The sequence below is a fragment of the Plecotus auritus genome (genome assembly GCF_963455305.1).
Source record: "Plecotus auritus genome assembly, chromosome: 6".
Classification (NCBI taxonomy): Eukaryota; Metazoa; Chordata; class Mammalia; order Chiroptera; family Vespertilionidae; genus Plecotus; species Plecotus auritus.
Window position 1 is genome coordinate 165938968 of NC_137773.1, and position 22231 is coordinate 165961198.

The following is a 22231-nucleotide window of genomic DNA, read 5'->3' on the forward strand; positions in this document are numbered from 1 at the left end:
AAGTCAGAAAACTTTCTACAGATAAAACAATGTCCGTAATAATTTCTACATGCAGGGTACTTAGCACGTTGCATTGCTCTGTAAGCCACTTGAGGGCAAGGGCTGTGTCTTATTTTGTATCTAGCTTCTATCTCAGTACGTGACACAGAGTAGATGGCAGTAAAGGGCAGGCTAATTTACAGCACCAGGAGAGATAAGCAAACTCCTGTCTTCTGTCATGTCTAACATGAAGATTCTCTCTTGAAAGAGCTCATCTTGGCCCATTTGTTGATTTTAATTGTTACTGAACTGTAACAAGGCATAGATATTTTTAATTTTACTTTGAGCCCTAGCTGGTTTGGCTCCATGGATTGAGCGTCGGCCTGCAGACTGAAGGGTCCCAGGTTTGGTTCTGGTCAAGGGCACATACCTTGGTTGTAGGCTTGATCCCCAGCCCTGTTGGGGCATGTGTGGGAGGCAAACAATTGATGTATCTCTCTCACATCAATGTTTCTCTCCCCTCCTTTCCACTCTCACTAAAAATCAATGGAAGAATATCCTTGGGTGAGGATTAAAAAAAAAAAATTTAGTTTGAGAAGTAGTGTGATAGAAGGGCCCAATATACCTGGCCATGAGAAAACTGGATTCTACTCTTGGTCTATCATCAACCTCTTGTTGTGTTAATCATTATTTTACCCTTCATTTCTTGTTCAGTAAAGCCCAGCAATAGAGAGATGACTTCTAAGGAGACTTCCATTATTCTGTTTGGGTCCAATGGCCCCTTTCCTCATTCTTCTGTGTTTAGAATGTCTCCTTGGCCAGGCTGGAGTCTCCAGCCCCATGCTCCTAACGTTTGTCAGAGCACGGGACAGATGTGGATCCTGCTGGAAAGAGAGTTATCCTGGGGTTGTCTTGGTCCTGCCATACAAGGCCATCTGGAAAGGCAAAGAGACTTCAGCAGGAAGAGGACAGTGTTTTATGGAAACTGCCCAAGGACTGAGCAAAGAGCTGAAAGGGATACCAAAACAAAGATGCATCCACAGGGACCAGGGAGCCCAAACAGGTGGGGGGGAGATGACTTAATGTCAAGCAAAGTTGTGTATTTCAGAAGTTAAGTGTCGAGTGCCAATTTCTGAAACAAATTGTATTTGTAAATTTAAGTGGTAGTAGGACCCCACCTTAAAGTGGAAAAAAAACATGGACCCACTGGGAGTTGAAGGGTAGGGATGATTATCCCCATTAAATAATTTTCAAAAGAACTCTATACTTTTACTTTGATCACAATCCATGTATCCTCTTTGTTCAATATACCAACTCATATACTTTAAATATATTTTTTTTATTTACTTGGAGCCTTAGTTCACTGTCTGAAGATATATATCAAGCTATGTGCAAATATTTTCTCTTTTTATTATTATGTATTAGAAGGTAAAACCACTCACCGCTGGGTTAGCAAATCAACAATTAGGTTAAGTCTTCTATAAATAACAGTATATACACTTCTATAGGAATATACACATGACAATGTTCCAGGCACTTAACTAAAATTGACTTGAACTCAGATAGGTGATGGGAAAGGGGAGAGATATATTTTGTGTTTCTCCTCTATTTCCTGCACTGAGTATCAGAGTGCTGAATAGAGAAACAAGTGGGTTCTGCCATTTGGTAGTAGTGTGACCATGAACAAATTGCTTAGCTTTCATTCATTCATTCATTCATTCATTCATTCAACAAACAACTGATGAACAAACAAGAAGTTGAGCAGCAGTCTCAAGGAACATTCAAGTTGGAGGAGGTTGACTAGTAGAGTCTAGAGCCGGGTTGGAGTTAAGAGAGGGCAGCCACAGCACATGGGAGATACTGTATAGGAATATAGCCCCTGAGGAGCCCCCACACTCAGACATTGAATTAATGCCAATTAAACCCTGTGGCAGGCTGTCCCTACTCTGGGAAGGCTTGCATTATCTGCATCTTGGATTGCTAGGCACGCCATCTGCTGCCTCAGTGCCTGTTTACTTTTTATGCAATCCATAAAAAGGTGGCCAAGCTTGCTTTAATTTATTGAAAAGCATAGAAATAGCCTTGGGAGAATAATTAGAAGCCCACTGTTTTTCATTATATTATAAGACAGCATATTTTCCTGTCTACTGCCTTTTAAGAGGGCCCTGCCAAATAGTCTGTGTAAGAGTCAATGAGCAAATAAAAGGATCACTCTGTAGCTATTTGGACTTGGTTTTTAAGGAACTTTATCTTCATTCACATGAAAAAATAAACAAATTCTCAACTTCAGCTTCTCCAGGTCCCACAAAAATGCACATTGTGTGCCTACAGAAGCCAAAGAGAAAAAAGGATGGAAAAAATGACTCAGTATTTGGAGCAAAATATTCTGCTACCAGTGAACAGAGGGCACTGCATGGATTGATTAGGTGGTGACAATGACCAAACTATTGGGGGGAAATGGAGCAGTAGGATCTTTTGAAATGCCGCAGAGGAAAAGCTACTATAGACACAATATGTTAAAAATAACCCCCAAATGCTAAAGAAGTTGCCGGGCAAAATGATGTTCTTATCCAAGGGAAATGCCCTTTTCACCAGTATAACTCTACTTATTTTTCAAATTTTTAACTATAGAAGTCAAAATGGATTCATTCACCTTATAAAAAAAAATCAAGATGTTCTATAAAAGCCAAAGTACCCTTTGACTACCAACGGAACCAAACACATACATAAACCCTCCCCAGGATATCCATCATTATGAGTTTAGTGAGTATTATCCAAACAAGAATAAGGAAGTTCAAGACAGACTGTTAAGAAAACAAATAAATTTACTAAATACACGTTATGATAGTGTTCATGTAAAAAATATATACTTTAGACAATACTATATAGTACCTATATCTATATCCTATTTATTTATGCAAATGATATCTGTATCTCTACAGAACATAAATAGAAAAGGTTTAAGGGAATTTCACTTCTGGTGATGGTGAAATAATTTAGGTAAGTCTCTTTCTGAGGATAAGAACAATTTATAAATCTGTACAACATCTGGTAACATCTACTTAAAGGCATGAAGCAGCTAATAACATAGCGTACAATTGTTAGGCCAGGACCCCTGGAAGGGCAGCAGCTCAGAGAGATGATCCTATTGACTAAGACCTCTTTTCTTTTGGGGAATAATTTACTTCTTATAGAGGGGATTGTTGAGAGGATGAGAAACTGAAGACTCTTTGGCTAGCCTTGTCAGCCTAAGGAAACAGGAAAAGGACATGGTTCAACCAAGAAGGGGTGTTCCTTTGCTTTGTGTTGGGATCTCAATGCACCACAGTGGTAGAAGGTTATCCAAGAAAAGGCAGGTTCTTTTTTTTTAAATATATTTTATTGATATTTTACAGAGAGGAAGGGAGAGGGATAGAGAGCTAGAAACATCGATGAGAGAGAAACATCGATCAGCTGCCTCCCGCACACCTCCCACTGGGGATGTGCCCGCAACCAAGGTACATGCCCTAGACCGGAATCGAACCCGGGACGCTTCAGTCCACAGGCCGACACTCTATCCACCGAGCCAAACCGGTTTCGGCGAAAAGGCAGGTTCTTGCAGAAATTGCAGCTCAGTTTTGAATAATTTTAGTCACTGAATTTGGCTGAAGGTTAGCTCATATTACTTGAAGTGTGTCAATTGCCTACCAGAAATAATTAAAAACTTCTCTGGAGGAAGAATACCTCATTCTGTAGACAAATTACAAACAATTTTGCAAATACATATCTGGCCTACAATTTAAAATAAACAGGCACACAAAAGACAAAAAGAAGAAAAAAAGAGTGAAAACAAAAGCAGTTACAGCCAAAACCGGTTTGGCTCAGTGGATAGAGCGTCGGCCTGAGGACTGAAGGGTCCCAGGTTCGATTCCGGTCAAGGGCACGTGACTTGGTTGTGGGCACATCCCCAGTGGGAGGTGTGCAGGAGGCAGCTGATCGATGTTTCTCTCTCATTGATGTTTCTAACTCTCTATCCCTCTTCCTTCCTCTCTGTAAAAAATCAATAAAATATATTTAAAAAAAAAAAAAAAAGAAGAGAGGAAGCTCCTTTAAAAAAAAAAAAAAAGCAGTTACAGACTTTATTCATTATATTCAGGGAGATAAAATAAGAGCCTGCGAAATTTGGCAGAGAACTAGGAACTATAAAAATTTCAAAAAAGTAAAGTCTGCAACTAAAAATTAAAACTGAAATGAAAACCTCAGCGGGTATTTTTAATAGCAGATTAAATATCGCTGAAGAGAGATTTAGTGAGCTGGTGTGTGTGTTGAAAGAAAATATCTAAAATGAAGCATAAAGAAACAAAAGGAAGAAGATATAAAATAAAAAAGGAAAATTACAGACATAGAGAATGTGTGAAGGTCAAACATTTGGTAGTTTAAGTGCTAGAAGGGAAGGAGAGTAAGAATGGGACAGAAAAAGTTTGAAGATTATGGCTGAAAGTTTTTCTCAATTGATAAAATATATCAAGCCATAAATAGTAGAAGACATACAAAGCCAAGAAGGATAAATGCAAAGAAAGTCATACTTAGGCACATCATAGTAAAACTGCTAAAACTCAAAGGCCTCACTGCTCCCTCTCCCCCTCCTCTGCCCTCCCCCAAACAAACTTAAAGTGCTAAAGAAAAAAAGAGAGATTACCTTCAAAGGAGAAAGAACAAAACCTACAGATGTTTACCCATAGAAACAATGAAAATCCAGAGTCAAAATAACAATATATTTAAATTACAGAGAGAAAATGACTGCCAATATATAATTCTATGCTAAGTAAAACATTCTTTGTGAAAGAATAAGGAACTTTTGCCCTAACTGGTTTGGCTCAGTGGATAGAGCATCGGCCTGCAGACTCAAGGGTCCCAGGTTCGATTCCGGTCAACGGCATGTACCTTGGTTGCGGGCACATCCCCAGTGGGGGTTGTGCAGGAGGCAGCTGATCGATGTTTCTCTCTCATTGATGTTTCTAACTCTCTATCCCTCTCCCTTCCTCTCTGTAAAAATCAATTAAAAAAAAAAAAAAGAATAAGGAATGTTTGTGTTCAAAAACTACTGAACATCAGCATACCCACATTAAAACAAGTACCAAAGGTGTTCTTCCGGCAGAAGGAAAATAATCCATAAAGGAGAGAGAGACACATCGATTGATTGCCTTCCTTTCACACGCATGCCCAACCAAGACCGGGAGCCTGCAGTCTGTGGGCCGACGCTCTGTCCACTGGCCAAACCAGCTAGGGCAGAAGTATCAATTAAGATTAGACTGAGTACTTCTGAAGTTGACCACGATGAAGTATGTCTACTTCAGACTATCTATGTTTTTTTGTTTTTTTTTAAGTATTTGCACTATGGCTTTTATTTATTTTTTTAATATATTTTATTGATATTTTACAGAGAGGAAGGGAGAGGGATAGAGAGCTAGAAACATCGATGGGAGAGAAACACTGATCAGCTGCCTCCTGCACACCTCCCACTGGGGATGTGCCCGCAACCAAGGTACATGCCCTTGACCGGAATCGAACCCGGGACCCTTCAGTCCGCAGGCCGACGCTCTATCCACTGAGCCAAACCGGTTTCGGCAAGACTATCTATGTTTTATTGAAACAAAATACTGTGGGGCAGAACAGGAAAAGCAAGTACCAGAAAACTCTGAAAAAAGCAGTGGACAAAACTTAATATACAGGGGTGGGCAAAAGCAGGGCTACAGTTGTAAGTACATGAAACACAGAGTTTATTCTTGTATAATTATTCTTTACTAATTATTATGTCTTTGTATTAGAACTGTAAATCTACTTTTGTCCACTCCTGTATATTCAGTGAAACAAGGCACAACAGCAACAGCAAAAAAGTCCCAGCATATTAGGAATAAAAGGCAAGTTCCTTAACTTAATAAAGGCACCTACAAAAAATATACGGCTAACATCATGCTTAATGACGAGATATTGAATGATTTCTCCCTGTAACCCAGAAATCCCAGTCCTGGTTATCCACCCAAATGAGTTGAAAAATCAATGTTCACACAAAAATCTGTGTGTGAATGCCAATAGCAGCTTTATCCAAAATTTCCCCAAACTGGAAACAACCCAGATGTTCAACAACAGGTGACGAGACAGGCAAAACGTGATCTATCCATAAAATAGAATACTACTCAGCAATGAAAAGGGAAGAACTATTGATTCACATAACAACATGGATGAATCTCAATTGCACTTTACTAAATGAAAGATCCAAAAGTCTATATATCTTATGATTCCATTTATATGATATTCTTAAAAAGACAAAGCTATAGGGATGAAAAATAGTAGTTGCTAGGGGGTAGGCGTGGGGTGTTTTGGGATGATGGAGCTAATCTGCTTTCTATGTCTATAGATTCTCTTTCCCCCCACAGGGCTCTCTGTTGTTGATTCTTGAGGGCTGCAGTTGTCCGTTTAGTGACTTTCCCAAACTGCTTTTGCCAAGATTGTCAGGTGTGGTCACCCGAGTCTCTGTTCTGTTATCTCAACAGTCAGCTAGTGATGGGAAGATATTTTCTTAAATGCCTGGAGACAAAAACAGAAAAAAACTCCTGTGGTCTTTGCCTATTGGCTCTGAGCGAGGAGACTCCTTCAATGCTGAGCCAAACGGACTTTACCACTCTGCCTTAGCCTGCACCTCCTGTTTATTGTGGAATCCAAATATCAGCCAGAGGTGTGAATCTCAGATCCTCTCAGGTCTTTTCTGAGCATGTGTCTCATACTTCATGCATGCATTTCCTACTTCAGATTCCCCACTGTGCTCGGGAGCCCTTCACAGCTCTTATTCCCCCAAGAATCTTCCTCCTCATTGCAGGCTTTGGGGTCTGCCTGTTTGCCTCATCCTCCATTCCTTGCCCCAGACAGCAATGAGTAGCATTTATCTTTAAGCGCTTTCATCAAATGCCACCCAGAAAGCCACTTCAATCTGACAGGGGCAAAATAAAGGTTAATCTCTGTGCTGGTCCCTTAGGGAACCACCAGACAGGTCAAATGCATGACCACAGTATTTAAGAATGAGGTCCATATTCATTGCTTTCCCTGGTACCTGTAAGCTGTCCCAGGAACATGAGCCATGGAATTAGCAGAGTAGGGAACTCTGCTAATCCCATGATGTCACTTCTGTCACAGGTCCTTTGGAAAACAGTTTGGTTCTGTGTGGTAAATCTAAAGATACTCAGATCAGCAATTCTGCTCTTCATTGTTCACCCTAGAGCAGTGACTGAGGCCATTGTTGTCTTTCCAGTAAAATATGAGAATGCCTGGAGACATTTTAGTTTTCACAAGTGGAGGTATACTGATGGCATCTAGTGGGTGAAGCCACGGATGCTGCTAAACACCCTGCAATACATAGGATAGTCTGAGTGGTCCGTGAACACTTCTGTGAAGATGACATCTGAGAAGATAACTGACATGTATCAAGTCAAGGGATGGGCAGTGTGAGGTTCTGGAGGAAACATATTTCAAATAAAGGAGAGTTGTTGCTGCGGCCCTTAAGTGGGGCAGTGTTTGACATGTTTGAGGAACCTCAGGGGAAAAAACATGGCTGGTGTGGAGTGGATGAGGGGAGGGTGGTAGGAGATGAGGTTACGCAGTGGGCGCCCCGCCCCCATCATAGAGGACCTTGTGGATCATGGGAAGAGTTTTGGTCTTTTCCCTAAGTGCCACGAGAAGACACCAAAACAGTCCAGTTGTGTAGACCGCATGAGAGAAGGCAGGTGGCGTGGAGACTCATGTACACCACAGATGATGGTGGTAATGTAGAGACAGTGAGAAATGGATAGATTCAGGATTTATTTAAGAATATTTGCTAATGGATTGGATGTGAGGAGTGAGGAAAGGAGAGACTCAAGGTTGATTCGTAGGTTTTTGTCCCAAACAGCCAAGGGAATAGTGGGAACATTTGCTGGGATGATGAGGACTGGAAAGTGAGTACAAAACTTGGATCAAAAGTCTAATTTGGGCTTTATTAAGTCCGAGATGCCTATTAAACATTCAAGGAGAGATGTCAGATCAGTTGTTGGTTAGGTCTCTTCGTCACAGACTTAATGGGCTGGGTTTGAGGATATCTAAAGTTCTCATCAATCATATTAGAAATATATATATATACACACACACACACACACACACACATATATATATAGAGAGATCCAACAAATTGCGAATTGATTTAATAAATCATAGAGTGTACACACATAATGCTATGAGTTGACATGCAATGATAATTTTTAATTGAAAAAGTAGATTATAAAAGTCCATGTGGTTTGCTTCCATTTTAAAAATATATTTTACTTATTTTTTACAGAGAGGAAGGGAGAGGGAGAGAGAGTTAGAAACATCGATGAGAGAGAGAGAAACATCAATCAGCTGTCTCCTGCACACCCCCTACTGGGAATGTGCCCACAACCAAGGTACATGCCCTTGACCTGAATAGAACCTGGGACCCTTGAGCCCGCAGGCTGATGCTCTATCCACTGAGCCAAACCGGTTAGGGTGGTTTGCTTCCATTTTAAAGAATACAATGTAATTTAAAATGTATTTCGTTGTAAGTTTGGAAGCAGATAAACTGGAATATAAGCAGTGGTTACCACAGGTGCTGGGGTTTAGCACGGTTTTGTTCTTTTTCATTCTTGTTATAGTTTACTTGAAACGTCTTCACTAACCATGTATTACCTGTGTAAACTGATACATAAAGAACACATTTATTTCTGTGTTTCTTTCTAATTCCATAATAACCAGGCAGTCTGCTGCTTGGTTATCTGTCAGGTGAGGGATAGCAAGGTGCTCTGGGTGATGATGGACCCACCAGGTGCGAACTAGGGAAGGCGAAGAGGCCCCGCCCAGGAGTCCAGGCACAGGGGGCGAGGGGGCGGTCCAAAGGGCACCACCCTGTGGCGTCACGTGCGCGCCGGCGGCCAATGGCAGTCTCCCGAGCCCACCTTGGGGACGGGGCGGGGCGCCCAGCTGGCGTCACCAGGACAACGGGCGTTGCCGGCGCCGTGTGACTCCGGGCTGTGGGCGCGCTGGCGGCTCTTCGGCCATGGTGAGTGTGTGGCCCGCGCGGCCCCGCCGCCCCGCCCTTCCCCGCCCGAGCTGGGTCGCCGCGCGGCCGCCTGCTAGGTCCAGGAGGGCGGCGGCGGGGTCGCGGGGAGGCCGGGCCGCGGCCTGCGAGGCTGTGGGGCGGCGGGGTGCCGGGCTGGGCGGGCCCGGGGGAGGGGAGCCCGGTGGACGCGCAACGCTCGCCTGCCCTGGCGCCCGCCACCCGGCTTTCTCTGCCCGTGAGTGTGTGGGTCGCTGCTGGGACCCCCTCCTCCCTGTGGACCGCCGGACAGCGTGACGCTGTTTTGGCTTTGGATTGCCTGGGAAGCCACCCAGAGAGGGTGTGGTTAAAAAAAAAAAAAAAAAAAAGGATGTGTATCAATATCCTATATATCCATATTAACACTATTTCCTGCAGGCTCTGTGCTTCTGCCTGTCTCATTTCTGCAATTATAGATAAAAAATAGGATACATGTGTATTTCTTTCAAATTCATCCTTCTGGCAGGTTGTTTTTTCTTCTTAGTACGTGGAAATTTAAACTTGTAATTTTGGAGATTTCCCCCTCCTTTTTTTTAAAAAAATGGGGGCATTAAGCTGGCGGTTTTTAGCCGAGTGCAGCACCCGCAGGGATTTAATGACTAGTAGCTGTGAACGTTGTAAGTCACTCCTCTACCCAGTAACTAGAGTGGGCATACCACCTGGCCCCCATGAAGCTCGCTTTTTAAAACCTGACCTGAAGGCTGCGGTGTTGACTTAAAGAGACAGGATTCAGGAAATTGCCAACCAAAGGTGTGTTTTCCCCAGGGGCCCCCAAAGGCTGTCAGAGAAGAGAGGACTCTGCTTGGGGACACACCTTTGGTGTAGGGATATTGGTTTAGAGGGGGTGGGGTGGTAATATAAGGAGATGCCTATTTTTTTTTAAAATATATATTTTATTGATTTTTTACAGAGAGGAAGGGAGAGGGATAGAGAGCTAGAAACATCAGTGAGAGAGAAACATCCATCAGCTGCCTCCTGCACACTCCCCACTGGGGATGTGCCCTTGACCCGAATCGAACCTGGGACCCTTGAGTCCGCAGGCGGACGCTCTATCCACTGAGCCAAACCGGTTAGGGCAGGAGGTGCCTATTTTTAAGAAACAGTTTTTTGGTGGGTTTTTTTGTTTGTTTGTTTGTTTTAAACCATCAGTGATTCAGTGTAGATTAGTGGGAAGTATGAATAAGCTGAGAATGCAGGGTGCTTTTCAAGTGCCAGTTGGCTTTCTGGAGAGAGAACCTACCATTTGGAACCCTGGCGGGCTGTGGCTTTTCTTACTGAGGAGAGGCATACATAGTAGGAAGAGAAGGTGGGCAGTCTGTATGTCTCATTGACTCTGCGAAAACAGTTGCCAGGTGAGCAGCTTGTTGGTAACAGGAAAAGCACACCAACCACCGATAACACAATGTCTTTGTGTTTCCTTTTAACGCTGAACTGCTTTAACGTGACAAATTAACGGAGCCAGAAAGACTTTCAGAAAATGAATTTTACCAAACTCTTGTGTTTTAAATCTAGCAGTGACTTACTTTTATATGTTACTAGAGGCCCAGTGTATGAAATTCAAGCACAGGTAGGGTCCCTAGGCCTGGCAGGCAATCAGGGCCGATCAGGGCCTTCCTTCGTTCCGTGCCGCCCCCTGGTGGTCAGCGCACGTCATAGCGAGCAATCAAACTCCCGGAGTCTCTCCCGAGGGGACAATTTGCATACTAGGCTTTTATATACATAGATAGAAAGATATGTGAGAAAAGCCCTTACAGATATAGTAGGGAGAAAGGAGGCATATTCAGGAATTAGTGTCCACAGCTCTCTGAAATCTCGTATTCCTCCTATTGGCCATTTTCTTTTTCTTCTCTGTCCTCCACCCATTCCATTCTGACCCACAGTTCACCTCGACTCACTTGTGAATTTTGGAGTTTTATTGATGCTAAAATGAAAGCATTTTGCTGTAGTATATTAGTGGTTGCTTTGCTAACCTTAGAAATGCTTTGCTTTTTGTGTGTTGTTAAACATTAAGAATTTATTTCATGGAAGGAATTCAGTTGAGTGAAAAGCTGATGCGTGGGCTCCAAGGAAGGTGGGAAATGAATGGTTGGTATAGGAGGGGACAGGAGGAGGCTGCCTGTATGATCCCCAAAACTGTATCCCAGATTATAACATTACCCTTCATTAAATGCTTGCTTTTAAACACACAACTTTAGAAGTTGATATAAATGACTTTGCATGTGAATTTTGGAATTCTGTTTTAACTGTTTCTCTATGAAATTTTCTGCAGTTAAGCCTCTTGTTTCTATTGCCTCTATAAAAATAACGACAGCTGACATTTATTTTGTATATTCTATGTGTGAGATATTTTCCTAAGCACCTATGTCGTATTTAACCATCACAACAACCCTATGGAGGAAGATATCATTTTCCCATTTTAGAGACAAGGAAATTGAGGCACAGAGAGGTAAAGTAACTTGCCCAGGTCACCCAGCTGATAAATTGAGCCACATTTCAAAATCAGGCACTTTGTCACAGAACCTGCTAATGTAAACACTGGATTATACTGTAATATATACTGTATCATTCATTATATGGTCCCCAACATGTTTGCCAAATATATGTTAGGAAATGAGTTTTCTTTCTTATTTAGATTTTAATGTCTTGAGCACTTATGAATACTTGTATTTTGTTGTTCTTGGCACTGGAATAGATGTAGCCTGGCCTAGCCTTTCCCCCCTTTCCCTCTCCCTCCCCTCTTTCACAAAGAGGAAATGAGGAGGAATTGATGAAGACAGGTTATTAGATTAGGGTTCATATTCATGGCTGTAATAGTATTGAAAATTCCTCCTGTCATTTCAGTTTGTGTTCAGGAAATGACACCTACTTTTTGTGACTCACAAAGACCAGTGTCTTACATAAAGCCATTTAGACTTGGGGGATAAAATGTTTAAAAAGTGAAATTTTATTTTCCAAGTTTTTTTCTAATAGTAATTTTTACATTTAGTGTAGTTGTATGTTCTAAAATTGTTGCTAAAAGACATCAAACAATGGTTTAAATTTTAATTCATGTGGGTCAAAATGTGCGTTAGGATATTTATTGCCATCAAGTTTTTGTTATTGCTTAATAATTTGATCATACAGTCTTCCCATTTTCATTTATTCTCTTGGGCTCGCCCCTGTTTGGGCACTTTCCTTTCTATGCTGGTGTTGGAAGCACAAGGTGGAGGGGAAACTTTCCAATAAAGTATATCTGACATCTAAGGACAGTTTTGGTCTGTTTGCCATATAGTCAAGAGAGCTTGTGTAATGAGATCTGTGTTAATAGATTGTGAAAAGAAGAGGTATCTCTTATTTTTTTTACTTTTGACAGTCTTGGTCTCCCTTTTTCTTTATAAGCATATGTGTGTGTGTGTGTGTGTGTGTGTGTGTGTGTGTGTGTGTGTATATTTCAGAGAGGAAGGGACAAGGAGAGAAAGAAACATCAATGATGAGAGAGAATCGTGGATCGGCTGCCTCCTGCACGCCCCCTACTGGGGATCGAGCCTGCAACCTGGGCATGTGTCCTGACTGGGAATTGAACCTATGATCGCCCAGTTCATAGGTGGACGCTTAACTACTGAGCCAGGCCGGCTGGGCTTGGTCTCCCTTTTGTCTGCACTGGGGAGCATAATTTTTAGTACTTAATTGTAACAATAATTCTTTTTCATAGAGCCTTTCACTTGCCTAGTTTTAAGCTGATTATTTCACATCTCATTTAATCCTTCCAGTATCCCTAGAAGATTGACATTATACCCATTTAACACTCTCAGATTGATTAGGCAACTTGCCCAAGGTCAAATGGTTGGCCAGTAGCAGAGCCAGGATTTGAACTGAACCGGTCTTCAAAGTCTGGCTTCTTAGCCATTACACCATGGCTTCTTTCCAAACTAAGAAATGTGCCCAGTGCCTCGCTTAAATGTACTACACCAGGATTAGGAGTCTCAGGGTCTTACCAGCTGAGCCAGCAAGTTCTTTTTTATTTTATGACAAACTCTCTATTTGTAATGTCTAATGACACCCTGCAGGTTTTACCTGACTACCCTCCTCACCACCACCACCCCGCACCACCCCCCACCCCGCAGACCAACAAAACTCAGACATGGACAGCCATGGATTGCACTACACTTTGACCTCTGCCTTCCCTACCTCACTTTGTGTCTCACCTGTACCCTGTACTGTCTACCTCAGCACTGCCACTTGCAGCACTGGAGTGACTATGAAAGAGATGGGAGTGGAGCAGAGGTGTCTAAGGAAGTAGAACAGGGCAGTCACTGGGAAAGTTTTTGTGGAGTCAGAATTATACAACATGTGGCCTTTTGTTTGTGTCTTCTTTCATGTGACATAATATTTCAAAGGCTCATTTCTGTTGTAATATATACTAGTACCTCACTCTTTTTGATTGGTGAATAATTTTCCATTGTATGGATATACCACACTTTATTCATTAGCTGATGGACATTTGGGTTATTTCCACTTTTTGGCTATTATGAATAATGCTGCTATGATCATCCATGTACAAGTTTTTGTATGGACACATTTTATTTTATTTTTTATTTTTTTTTATGTAAGTTTTTATTTATTTATTTAATAATTACCTTGTAGGTAATTAACTGTTTTTCTCTTGCTGCTTTTAATATTCTCTCTTTGTCTTTTGCTCTTGGCATTTTAATTATGATGTGTCTTGGTGTGGTCCTCTTTGGATTCCTTTTGTTTGGGGTTCTGTGCGCTTCCTGGACTTGTAAGTCTATTTCTTTCACCAGGTGGGGGAAGTTTTCGGTCATTATTTCTTCAAATAGGTTTTCAGTATCTTGCGCTCTCTCTCTTCTTCTGGCACCCCCATAATTCTGATGTTGGTACGCTTGAAGTTGTCCCAGAGTCTTCTTACACTATCTTCAACTTTTTGGATTTTTTTTTTTTGCTTTTTGCTTTTTCGGTTGAGTGTTTTTTGCTTCTTTGTATTTCAGTTCTTTGACTTGATTCTTGTGTTCCTCTATTCTGTTTCTGGGTCTCTGTATAATATTTTTTATTTCAGTCAGTGTATGTTTAATTTCTAGTTGGTCCTTTTTCATATCTTCGAGGGTCTCGTTATATTTATCGGCCTTTTCTAGGATATTCTTAAAAAGTCTTATCACCGTGGTTTTGAATTCTATATCCAGTCGTTTGTTTTCCTCCATTTCTTTCGTTTGTGATCTGATTCTTTGACCCCGCATTTTCATTGATTCCCTGAGTTGGTAAGGTAGATATTTGTGCTAGGTTTCCAATATGGCCCAGTGGGTCTGCTTCCCCAGTTAACCTGAGGTGGACACTCTTGGTGCACCCCTTTGTGGACTGTGTGTACAGCCTTGTTGTAATTAAGTCTTTATTATTGTTGGTATCACTGGGAAGAATTGACCTCCAGGCCAGTTGGCTGTAAGGATCAGCTGTGTCTATGCTGGGAGAAGTTTGGTGCTGGAGACAGCCTTATAGGATTAGACTTGCCAAATTGCAATAGCCTCTGTGCTCAGCTTGGATGGGGTGGAGTCTCAGTCTTGGCTTCCTGTCAGCCTTGCCCTTGCGCGCATGTGCGCCTTCAGTCCTCCGCCTTCCCCAGCCCGAGTCTCCGCCCGAGAGTCCAGACTCCCCCCACAAGAGCGTGGGTCCCCAGGGGCTCGCCTGGAACTGGGGTTCACTGCAGTCAGAACTGGGGCTCAGTGCCGTCAGGAGCCTCTGACTCCCTTCCACTAGGGAAAGCCTGTGGCAACCTCCGCAGCCTTTGTGCGCACTGGCACGCGCGCGCGCGTGCGCACTTTTAGTCCTCCGCCTTCCCCGGCTCCCGAGTCTCCACCCGAGAGTCCAGACTCCCCCCACAAGAGCGTGGGTCCCCAGGGGCTCGCCTGGAACTGGGGTTCACTGCAGTCAGAACTGGGGCTCAGTGCAGTCAGAATCCTCTGACTCCCTTCCACTAGGGAAAGCCTGTGGCAACTTCCGCAGCCTTTGTGCGCACTGGCACGCGTGCGCCTTCAGACTTCTGCCTTTCCCAGCTCGAGTCTCCGCCCGAGAGTCCAGACTCCCCCCGTAAGAGCGTGGGTCCCCAGGGGTTCGCCCGGAACTGGGGTTCAGTGCAGTCAGAACTGGGGTTCAGTGCGGTCGGAGGCTTCCTTCCCCCTTCCGCCAGAGAAAGTCAGCCAGGCTCTCAGCCGCCCTTCCTCTCTGCGCGCACAAAGCCCCTTTGCCGTACCTCCAATTCTCTGTGAGCTTTTCTCTTTCCTTCTAGTTGTAGAATTTTCATTCAGCCAGCTTTCCTGTGGTTCTGGATGGTGTCCGTTCTGTCTTTTAGTTGTAGTTTTGAAATTGTTGTGCGAGGCAGCAGTTTAGGTGTTTACCTATGCCGCCATCTTGGTTTTCTCTGTATGGACACATTTTAATTTCTTCTAATTCAACATGTGGTTGGAATTGTTGGTTCGTATGGTAACTTTATGTTTAACCTTTGAGGAACTGCCAGACTGTTTTCCAAAATGGCTCTACCAGTAGTGTTTGAGTGTTCCAATTCCTCCACAATTTATAAACACCGTACACTAACATCACCACAAACGACAGGAGTAATGCATCACACTACGATGTTATGATGGCTATGATATCACTAGGGTGATGGGAATTTTTCAGTTCCACTATAATCGTATGGGACCACTGTTGTATAGGTGGAACTTCATTGACCCAAGCATCGTTAGGCAGTGCATGACTTTATTTTGGCTATTCTGGGTCTCTTGCATTTCCATATTAATTTTAGGATCAACTTTTAAACTTTTCAATAAAAAGGCAGCTGGCATTTTTATAGAGATTTCATTAAATCTTTGGATCAGTTTGAGAAATGTTGCTAACTTAACACTTAAATCTTCCAATTCGTGAACATGGGATGTGAGTATATTTGTCTTTTTAAATTTCTCTCAACAATGTTTTATATAAATTTTCAATATATGTCTTGTACTCCCCCCCCTTTTTAAAAAAAATTGATTTCAGAGAGGAAGGGAGAGAGAAATAGAAACATTAATGATGAGAATCATTGATTGGCTGCCTCCTGCACACCCCCTACTGGGGATTGAGCCAGCAACCCAGGCATGTGCCCTTGACTGGAATTGAACCTGGGACCCTTCAGTCTGCAGGCCGACGCTCTATCCACTGAGCCAAACCAGCTAGGGCTGTCTTGCACTTCTTTAGTTAAATTTATTTTTAAGTACTTTATTCTTTTTAATGCTGTTGTAAATAAGATTGTTTTCTTAATGTCAGTTTCAGGTGGCTCATTGCTAATATATGGAAATGTAATTTATTTTTATATAGCAACTATATTGTATATATATATTTTAATATGTTTTTATTGATTTCAGAGAGGAAGGGAGAAGGAGAGAGAGATAGAAACATCAATGACAGAAACTTCAATGATGAGAGAGAATTATTGATTGGCTGCCTCCTACACGCCCTCCACTGGGGATTGAGCCCACAATCCGGGCTTGTGCCCTTGACTGGAATCGAACCTGGGACCCTTCAGTCCGCAGGCCGACGCTCTATCCCCTGAGCCAAACCAGCCAGGGCATATATTGTATATTTTATATAGTATCCTGCAACCTTACTGAACTCCTTGATTAGTTCTGATAGAATTTTCTGTGATTTTTTTATTTTTATTTTTTTAGAATTATCTATATATTGGTACAAGATTGTTAGCTGTAAACAGAGATTGTTTTGCTACTTCCTTTCCATCAAGATGCCTTTTATTTATTTTCTTGCCTAATAACCTCGGTTAGAACCGCCAATATAAGGTAGTATAGAAATGGATGTTACCATTTTTACAAAAACGGTGAAAGGGTATAAACTATTCTTATAGCTATCAATATTGAAGTGTGGTGGCTTCATGAAATTGGTGTACCTATAGGACAGTGATTGGGGCTGTTCTGATCTAAGAAACACGTGACTTAAAAAAAAATTGATCGAGGAGCACTAACAGTTTTCCTTTTTTTCTTTTTCTTTTAGGTTTTCTCAAATAATGATGAAGGCCTTATTAACAAAAAGTTACCAAAAGAACTTCTTTTAAGGTAAATGTAGATAAACTTCAGATAAAGAACTCAGATTTGATTCCGTCATCAAATTCCAAGACAGTCTTCTTTCTCACTGTGAGTCCGTAGCACAGAAAAACAGCCAGAATTAGCCTAACCGACTTTTTGTTTTTGTTTTATAGAATGCTGTTCAGCTTGTTGTTAAATTTTACTTGGTCTAATCCAGAATGTACTAAGTATGTACCTAGCATTGGTCTGGATTCTTTTTGTAATGTGGTAAGTATTGTAATAATCTTCAGTAGGTGCCATTGTCTTGGTATCAGTAGATTATCCCAATGTAGTCCATAACACGAGGAGAGACTTTTAAGGTTCTGAGCTCCTGAAGTCCTAGACATTTAGTTGTTTTCTGATAAAGTGGTTTTAAAAGAAGTACACTTATGTTCTTACTGAGCATTTAAAAGGTTCTCAGCCCCAATATTGATATGTTTTTATCCATTTTATGAGAATTGTGTGCTAAGGGACAGTGAGTACTACAGAAACTATGCGTTTTGTCCTTGGTTTCTGGCATCCCTGAATATGTAGCAAATGGTATTTTCCTTGTCATTTTTACCAAGTAGAGCTCTCAACCAACATTTGTTGACCCTGCACTGCAGTTTCCTTTACTACTCTGCAATCATCAGCTAAATCTTATTTTAGTTTGCTTGTTACATTTTAGTTATTAGTACGTATATCCATGGTGATCTTTGAGTAGCATTTCCCAGACTCTTCTCTTATCCTTGATGTTCCACCAAACAAAACGAAAAAAAAACACAACAGGTTTTGTGAACAAATAAGTATGGGAAACACTAGGTTAACAAAACCAATTTCTTCACTGCATGACTTCTCAGAGCCTTAGTAAGCCAATAGGCATAGCGATGCTCCCTCATGGATAGCTGTGGCATTTAAACTCGCCATGGCACCCTTTTAATATTCCATGGAAAAAAATTTGGGAAATGCTGACACACAGTAAGAGAGTGACCAGATGACTCCATTGCCTGGCTGTGCTAAATCTCACTTTAACTTCTGGGGAATGAGTATGAATTCTGTTTACATATTGGAGTTCATCACAGAGTCACTGTAAATGCCACAGATGACTAACCTCTGCTGTCCACAGTGTGTGAGACTTTGTTCTTGAGCCAGAAACGGAGTGAGGACTTAGCTTCTTTGTGGTGATGATCACATTTCCGGGGCTTCCTAGGGTGTCTCATGAGTCATCAGGTGTTGTTTGTCACTGTTGTCATGAGCTCACTCTACTCTGTTAATAAAAAGGAAAATTAACTCATGACAGGATCATGTGAAAAAATGCATCAACTATATTTCATTTCGATAAAACAAATAGTTGTTTGGGTCAGACAATATTTTTGGCATTTTTAGGGCATTTTAAAGTTAAGCAAGTGGTAACAAGGAAGGAATGATACGTTTATCATATAAACCCGCCAGGTCTTGGTTTAGTGTCATAAGCCGCTAGAACCAATATGGCTGGGTTAGGGTGGGCAGGCTGTTGGTAGACAATTGTAGGGATGCCCTCCACAACACACTGCAAAATGGACGGTGTCCCCGATTGTCCAGTGTTTTGTTCCTGGTCTGCACATGTAGCACAGACATCGAGCTGTAATATGAATATGTCATCTTTACTCTGAGGAATCATAACCAGCTCCAGGCTGACCCATCTTAGTCATTCATGGGGTGTGATTAAACTCCACTCGTGAGCGCTGCTGCTGTCGGTGACTCGAGGCTGCTAACTTAGTATGCTTTCCCTTCTGGTAGGTTTAGCTTTTATACCGTACTCAGTCATGGAACAGTTTCTATCTATTGAGCAAAAAAAAAAAAACAACAACAACAAAGCGGAATTATAATGCCTGGCTGGTGTTGCTCAGTGGTTGAGCATTGACCTATGAACCAGAGGGTCACGGTTTGATTTCCGGTCCAGGACACATGCCCAGGTTGTGGCTGAATCCTCAGTGGGGGGCCTGCAGGAGGCAGCTGATCAGTGATTCTCATCATTGATGTTTCTATCTCTCCCTTTCTCTTCCTCTTTGAAATCAATAAAAATATCCTCCTATATAATAAAAGGGTAATATGCAAATTGACCCTAACGGCAGAACGACCGCTCGACAAGTCACTATGAGACGCACTGACCACCTCTTGGTCTCTTTCCCCGGGTGGGTGGTGGGGGATGTGGGTGGCGCCAGGCCAAGGCCCCTGCCCCGCCAGTCACCCCACACATAGAGGGCAACCCTTGGCAGTGGCGGGGCCGGTGAGTGGGTGGGAATGCCTGACCTCTCAGTCCCTTCCCCCTGGCTGTCAGGCTTTGATTGCCCAATGGTGAACAGGGAACTAGGGTGGGTGGCGGCGGGGGGGCGGGACTGGCTGCGAGCAGCCAGGGAAGATGGCCCCACTTGTAGGACCGGCCTAGGGACTGTACCCACACACAAATTTCGTGCGCCAGGCCTCTAGTATTTAATAAAGGGGAAGGGAATTATATTACTTTCTGTGCTAGTGTGATTTCTGAACTGCTGTTTTAGAACTTGTAGTTCTTTTAAAGATCCATGATGGAGCTAGCTGTTAAGAATCCTGGAGTTACAGTTTTTGAATTACGCCACAAGGCTCATACATAGATTTTTTTTTTTTTTAAATTGCCATTTGAGAGCAAATATACATAATGTATCTATTCACTTGTGTTCTTATTTTGGAATCTCTAAGGGGGATTTAAGTTGTCAAGTGCTGCCATACAGGTCATCTCTGGCTCACGAGTCTCAAAACTAGCTGTAGCCAATCATGGTACTTTAATTTTTGTTGGCCTTTAAACCATTTCTGCCATTTTACTCTCAGACTTTCTATTACAAGTAAGAGTAGCTCTCCCCTTGCCTAGCTAACCTTCCTGAGCAAACTTCGGAAGGGTTTGAGCCTGTTACCAAAGCAGCCATCCTCCTCCAGTCATCTGTCCATTCCCCAGTCACGCGAGCGCGTGCAGTGGTCTCCGCCTCGTGAGCTTATGTGTTGGTTATTTTTTCTCAGTGAAATGATGCCTCCATACGTGGTTTGTCCTAGGCTTATGTTCTGGCTTCCTATTGTAGGCTTCCTTGTGACAGCGCAGGCTGAGGTTCCTGTTCTTGTGAATTCCTGCTCGCCAGCAGCCTTACTTCCTCAATAGGTGTGGTTCTTTGACTTGAGAATCTTGCTTGTAGCTGAGGTCATTTTCTTTTCTGCCATTTTTACTGCATCTGTCACCGCCCTCTTAAATCTCTACCAGCTCCCATCCCTGGGCACATCAAGTGAAGCCACAGCTTCCCCTTTGGAACCGTTCACAAGCATGACCTGGGATTATGTGCTTTTCTTCATCTATTTATGTTACTTTGAATCACTCAGAAAAATCTGTGAGTTTTTTTCATCAGATCATCTTCTTGCTAGTTTTTTTTTTTTTTTTAAAACATATTTTACTGATTTTCTACAGAGAGGAAGAGAGAGGGACAGAGAGCCAGAAACATCTATGAGAGAGGAACATCGACAAGCTGCCTCCTGCACACCCCCCACTGGGGATGCGCCCGCAACCAAGGTACATGCCCCTGACCGGAATCGAACCTGGGACCCTCCAGTCCGCAGGCCGACGCTCCATCCACTGAGCCAAACCGGTCAGGGCTTCTTGCTAGTTTTAAGACAACTCAGTGTTATTAACTCACAGATTTCTTTTACCACCCATTTTCAGTTTGTTATTTAACACGTTTTTGTAATTTTGCTTTTTCTTCCCAGCTTTCACTCATAAATTAAAGGTATTCAGGTTCTCCTCTCTACCCTTCCCTCTCACACAGTTCAACCATACAGTCTGTAATTTCACTCTTCCTTGGGAGTCAGTTATGTAATGCTTATAACAATGGGGATATTTAATTTGTTGTTATTGGGAGTAAATATTTTTACACATTCTAAAAACACAAAGCTCTTGTTAGGTACAATAATGAAATAAATCTCATTTTAGAGACATTTTTAAAAACTTAAATCACCATTTTTTTATGTCATTTCCTTCCCTTTTTAAATGTATGTGGATACATGACATAATTAAGCACTAATAGTGTTTGTTGGCTTGAGGAAGGAAGGTTTGATTGCCCCAAAGAGGATTGCTGAGCCTAATAATTCTGAGCAAATGAAATCAACTACACAATTACATCTAATTTGCCAGTTTAGTAGTTTGCCAGGGAAAATTATAAAATGACTGGCGCATAAATTTCCAAATTTTCCTTTTCTAAAATTTAGAAGCCAATTCTATGGGCAGAAATAATTGTGGGTTTAGTTGCGATCATTGAGTTATAGCCCAGTGCTTGTGTGTAATTTGGGGACCTTGGGGAGCATGCGGTGAAGGACTCACTCCTGTTGGGGCATCGCCGAGTGGGTGTCCTTCCTGCTGGTTGGTTTCAGCACTCCACTGACGTCTTCAAGGACTGGTGCCTCCGCCTCCTGCTGCCTGTGAGACCTTGTGTACATTCCAAGACGGCTGCAAATCGTACCTAAGCTGCTTTTTGGGGGATATCTGCAATTTCAAGTTTGAGCATCTATGCAGATTTTTCTTTTTCTTTTTCAGTTTTTAAAATTTCTTTATTGATTAAGGGATTACATATGTGTCCTTATCCCCCCTTATCCCCCCACCACCCCCACTCATGCCCTCACCCCCCTGTTGTCTGTGACCACTGGTTAGGCTTATATGCCTGCATACAAATCCTTTGGTTGATCCCTTATTCCCACCCTCCTCTACCTTCCCTCTGAGGTTTGACGGTCTCATCGATGTTTCTCTGTCTCTGGATCTGTTTTTGTTCATCAGTTTATGTTGTTCATTATATTCCACAAATGAGTGAGATCATGTGATATTTATCTTTTCTCTGACTGGCTTATTTCACTTAGCATAATAGTCTCCAGGTCCATCCATGCTGTTGCAAATGGTAGGAGTTCCTTCCTTTTCACAGCAATATAGTATTCCATTGTGTAGATGTACCACAGTTTTTTAATCCACTCATCTGCTGATGGCACTTAGGCTGTTTCCAAATCTTAGCTATGGTGAATT

General features: G+C 42.3%; 1 protein-coding gene across 4 annotated transcripts in view; it reads left to right on the top strand.

Annotated features, from left to right (window-relative positions):
• The first annotated feature begins 8966 nt into the window (after positions 1 to 8966).
• The window catches only part of FBXL2 (F-box and leucine rich repeat protein 2), a 79589-nt gene continuing 66324 nt past the window's right edge, over positions 8967 to 22231 (top strand). For 2 of the 4 annotated variants that reach the window (XR_013960802.1, XM_080672084.1), the window contains exons 1-2: positions 8967 to 9061; positions 17120 to 17181. Coding sequence is in view for 2 of the 4 variants with exons in the window: in XM_080672084.1 (XP_080528210.1) it covers positions 9059 to 9061; positions 17120 to 17181 (65 nt within the window). In the remaining 2 variants the exon portion in view is untranslated. Of the gene's footprint in view, positions 9062 to 17119; positions 17182 to 17324; positions 17419 to 21591; positions 21640 to 22231 lie in introns of all 4 variants that reach the window. The other 2 variants (XM_080672086.1, XM_080672085.1) reach the window with 2 other exon arrangements.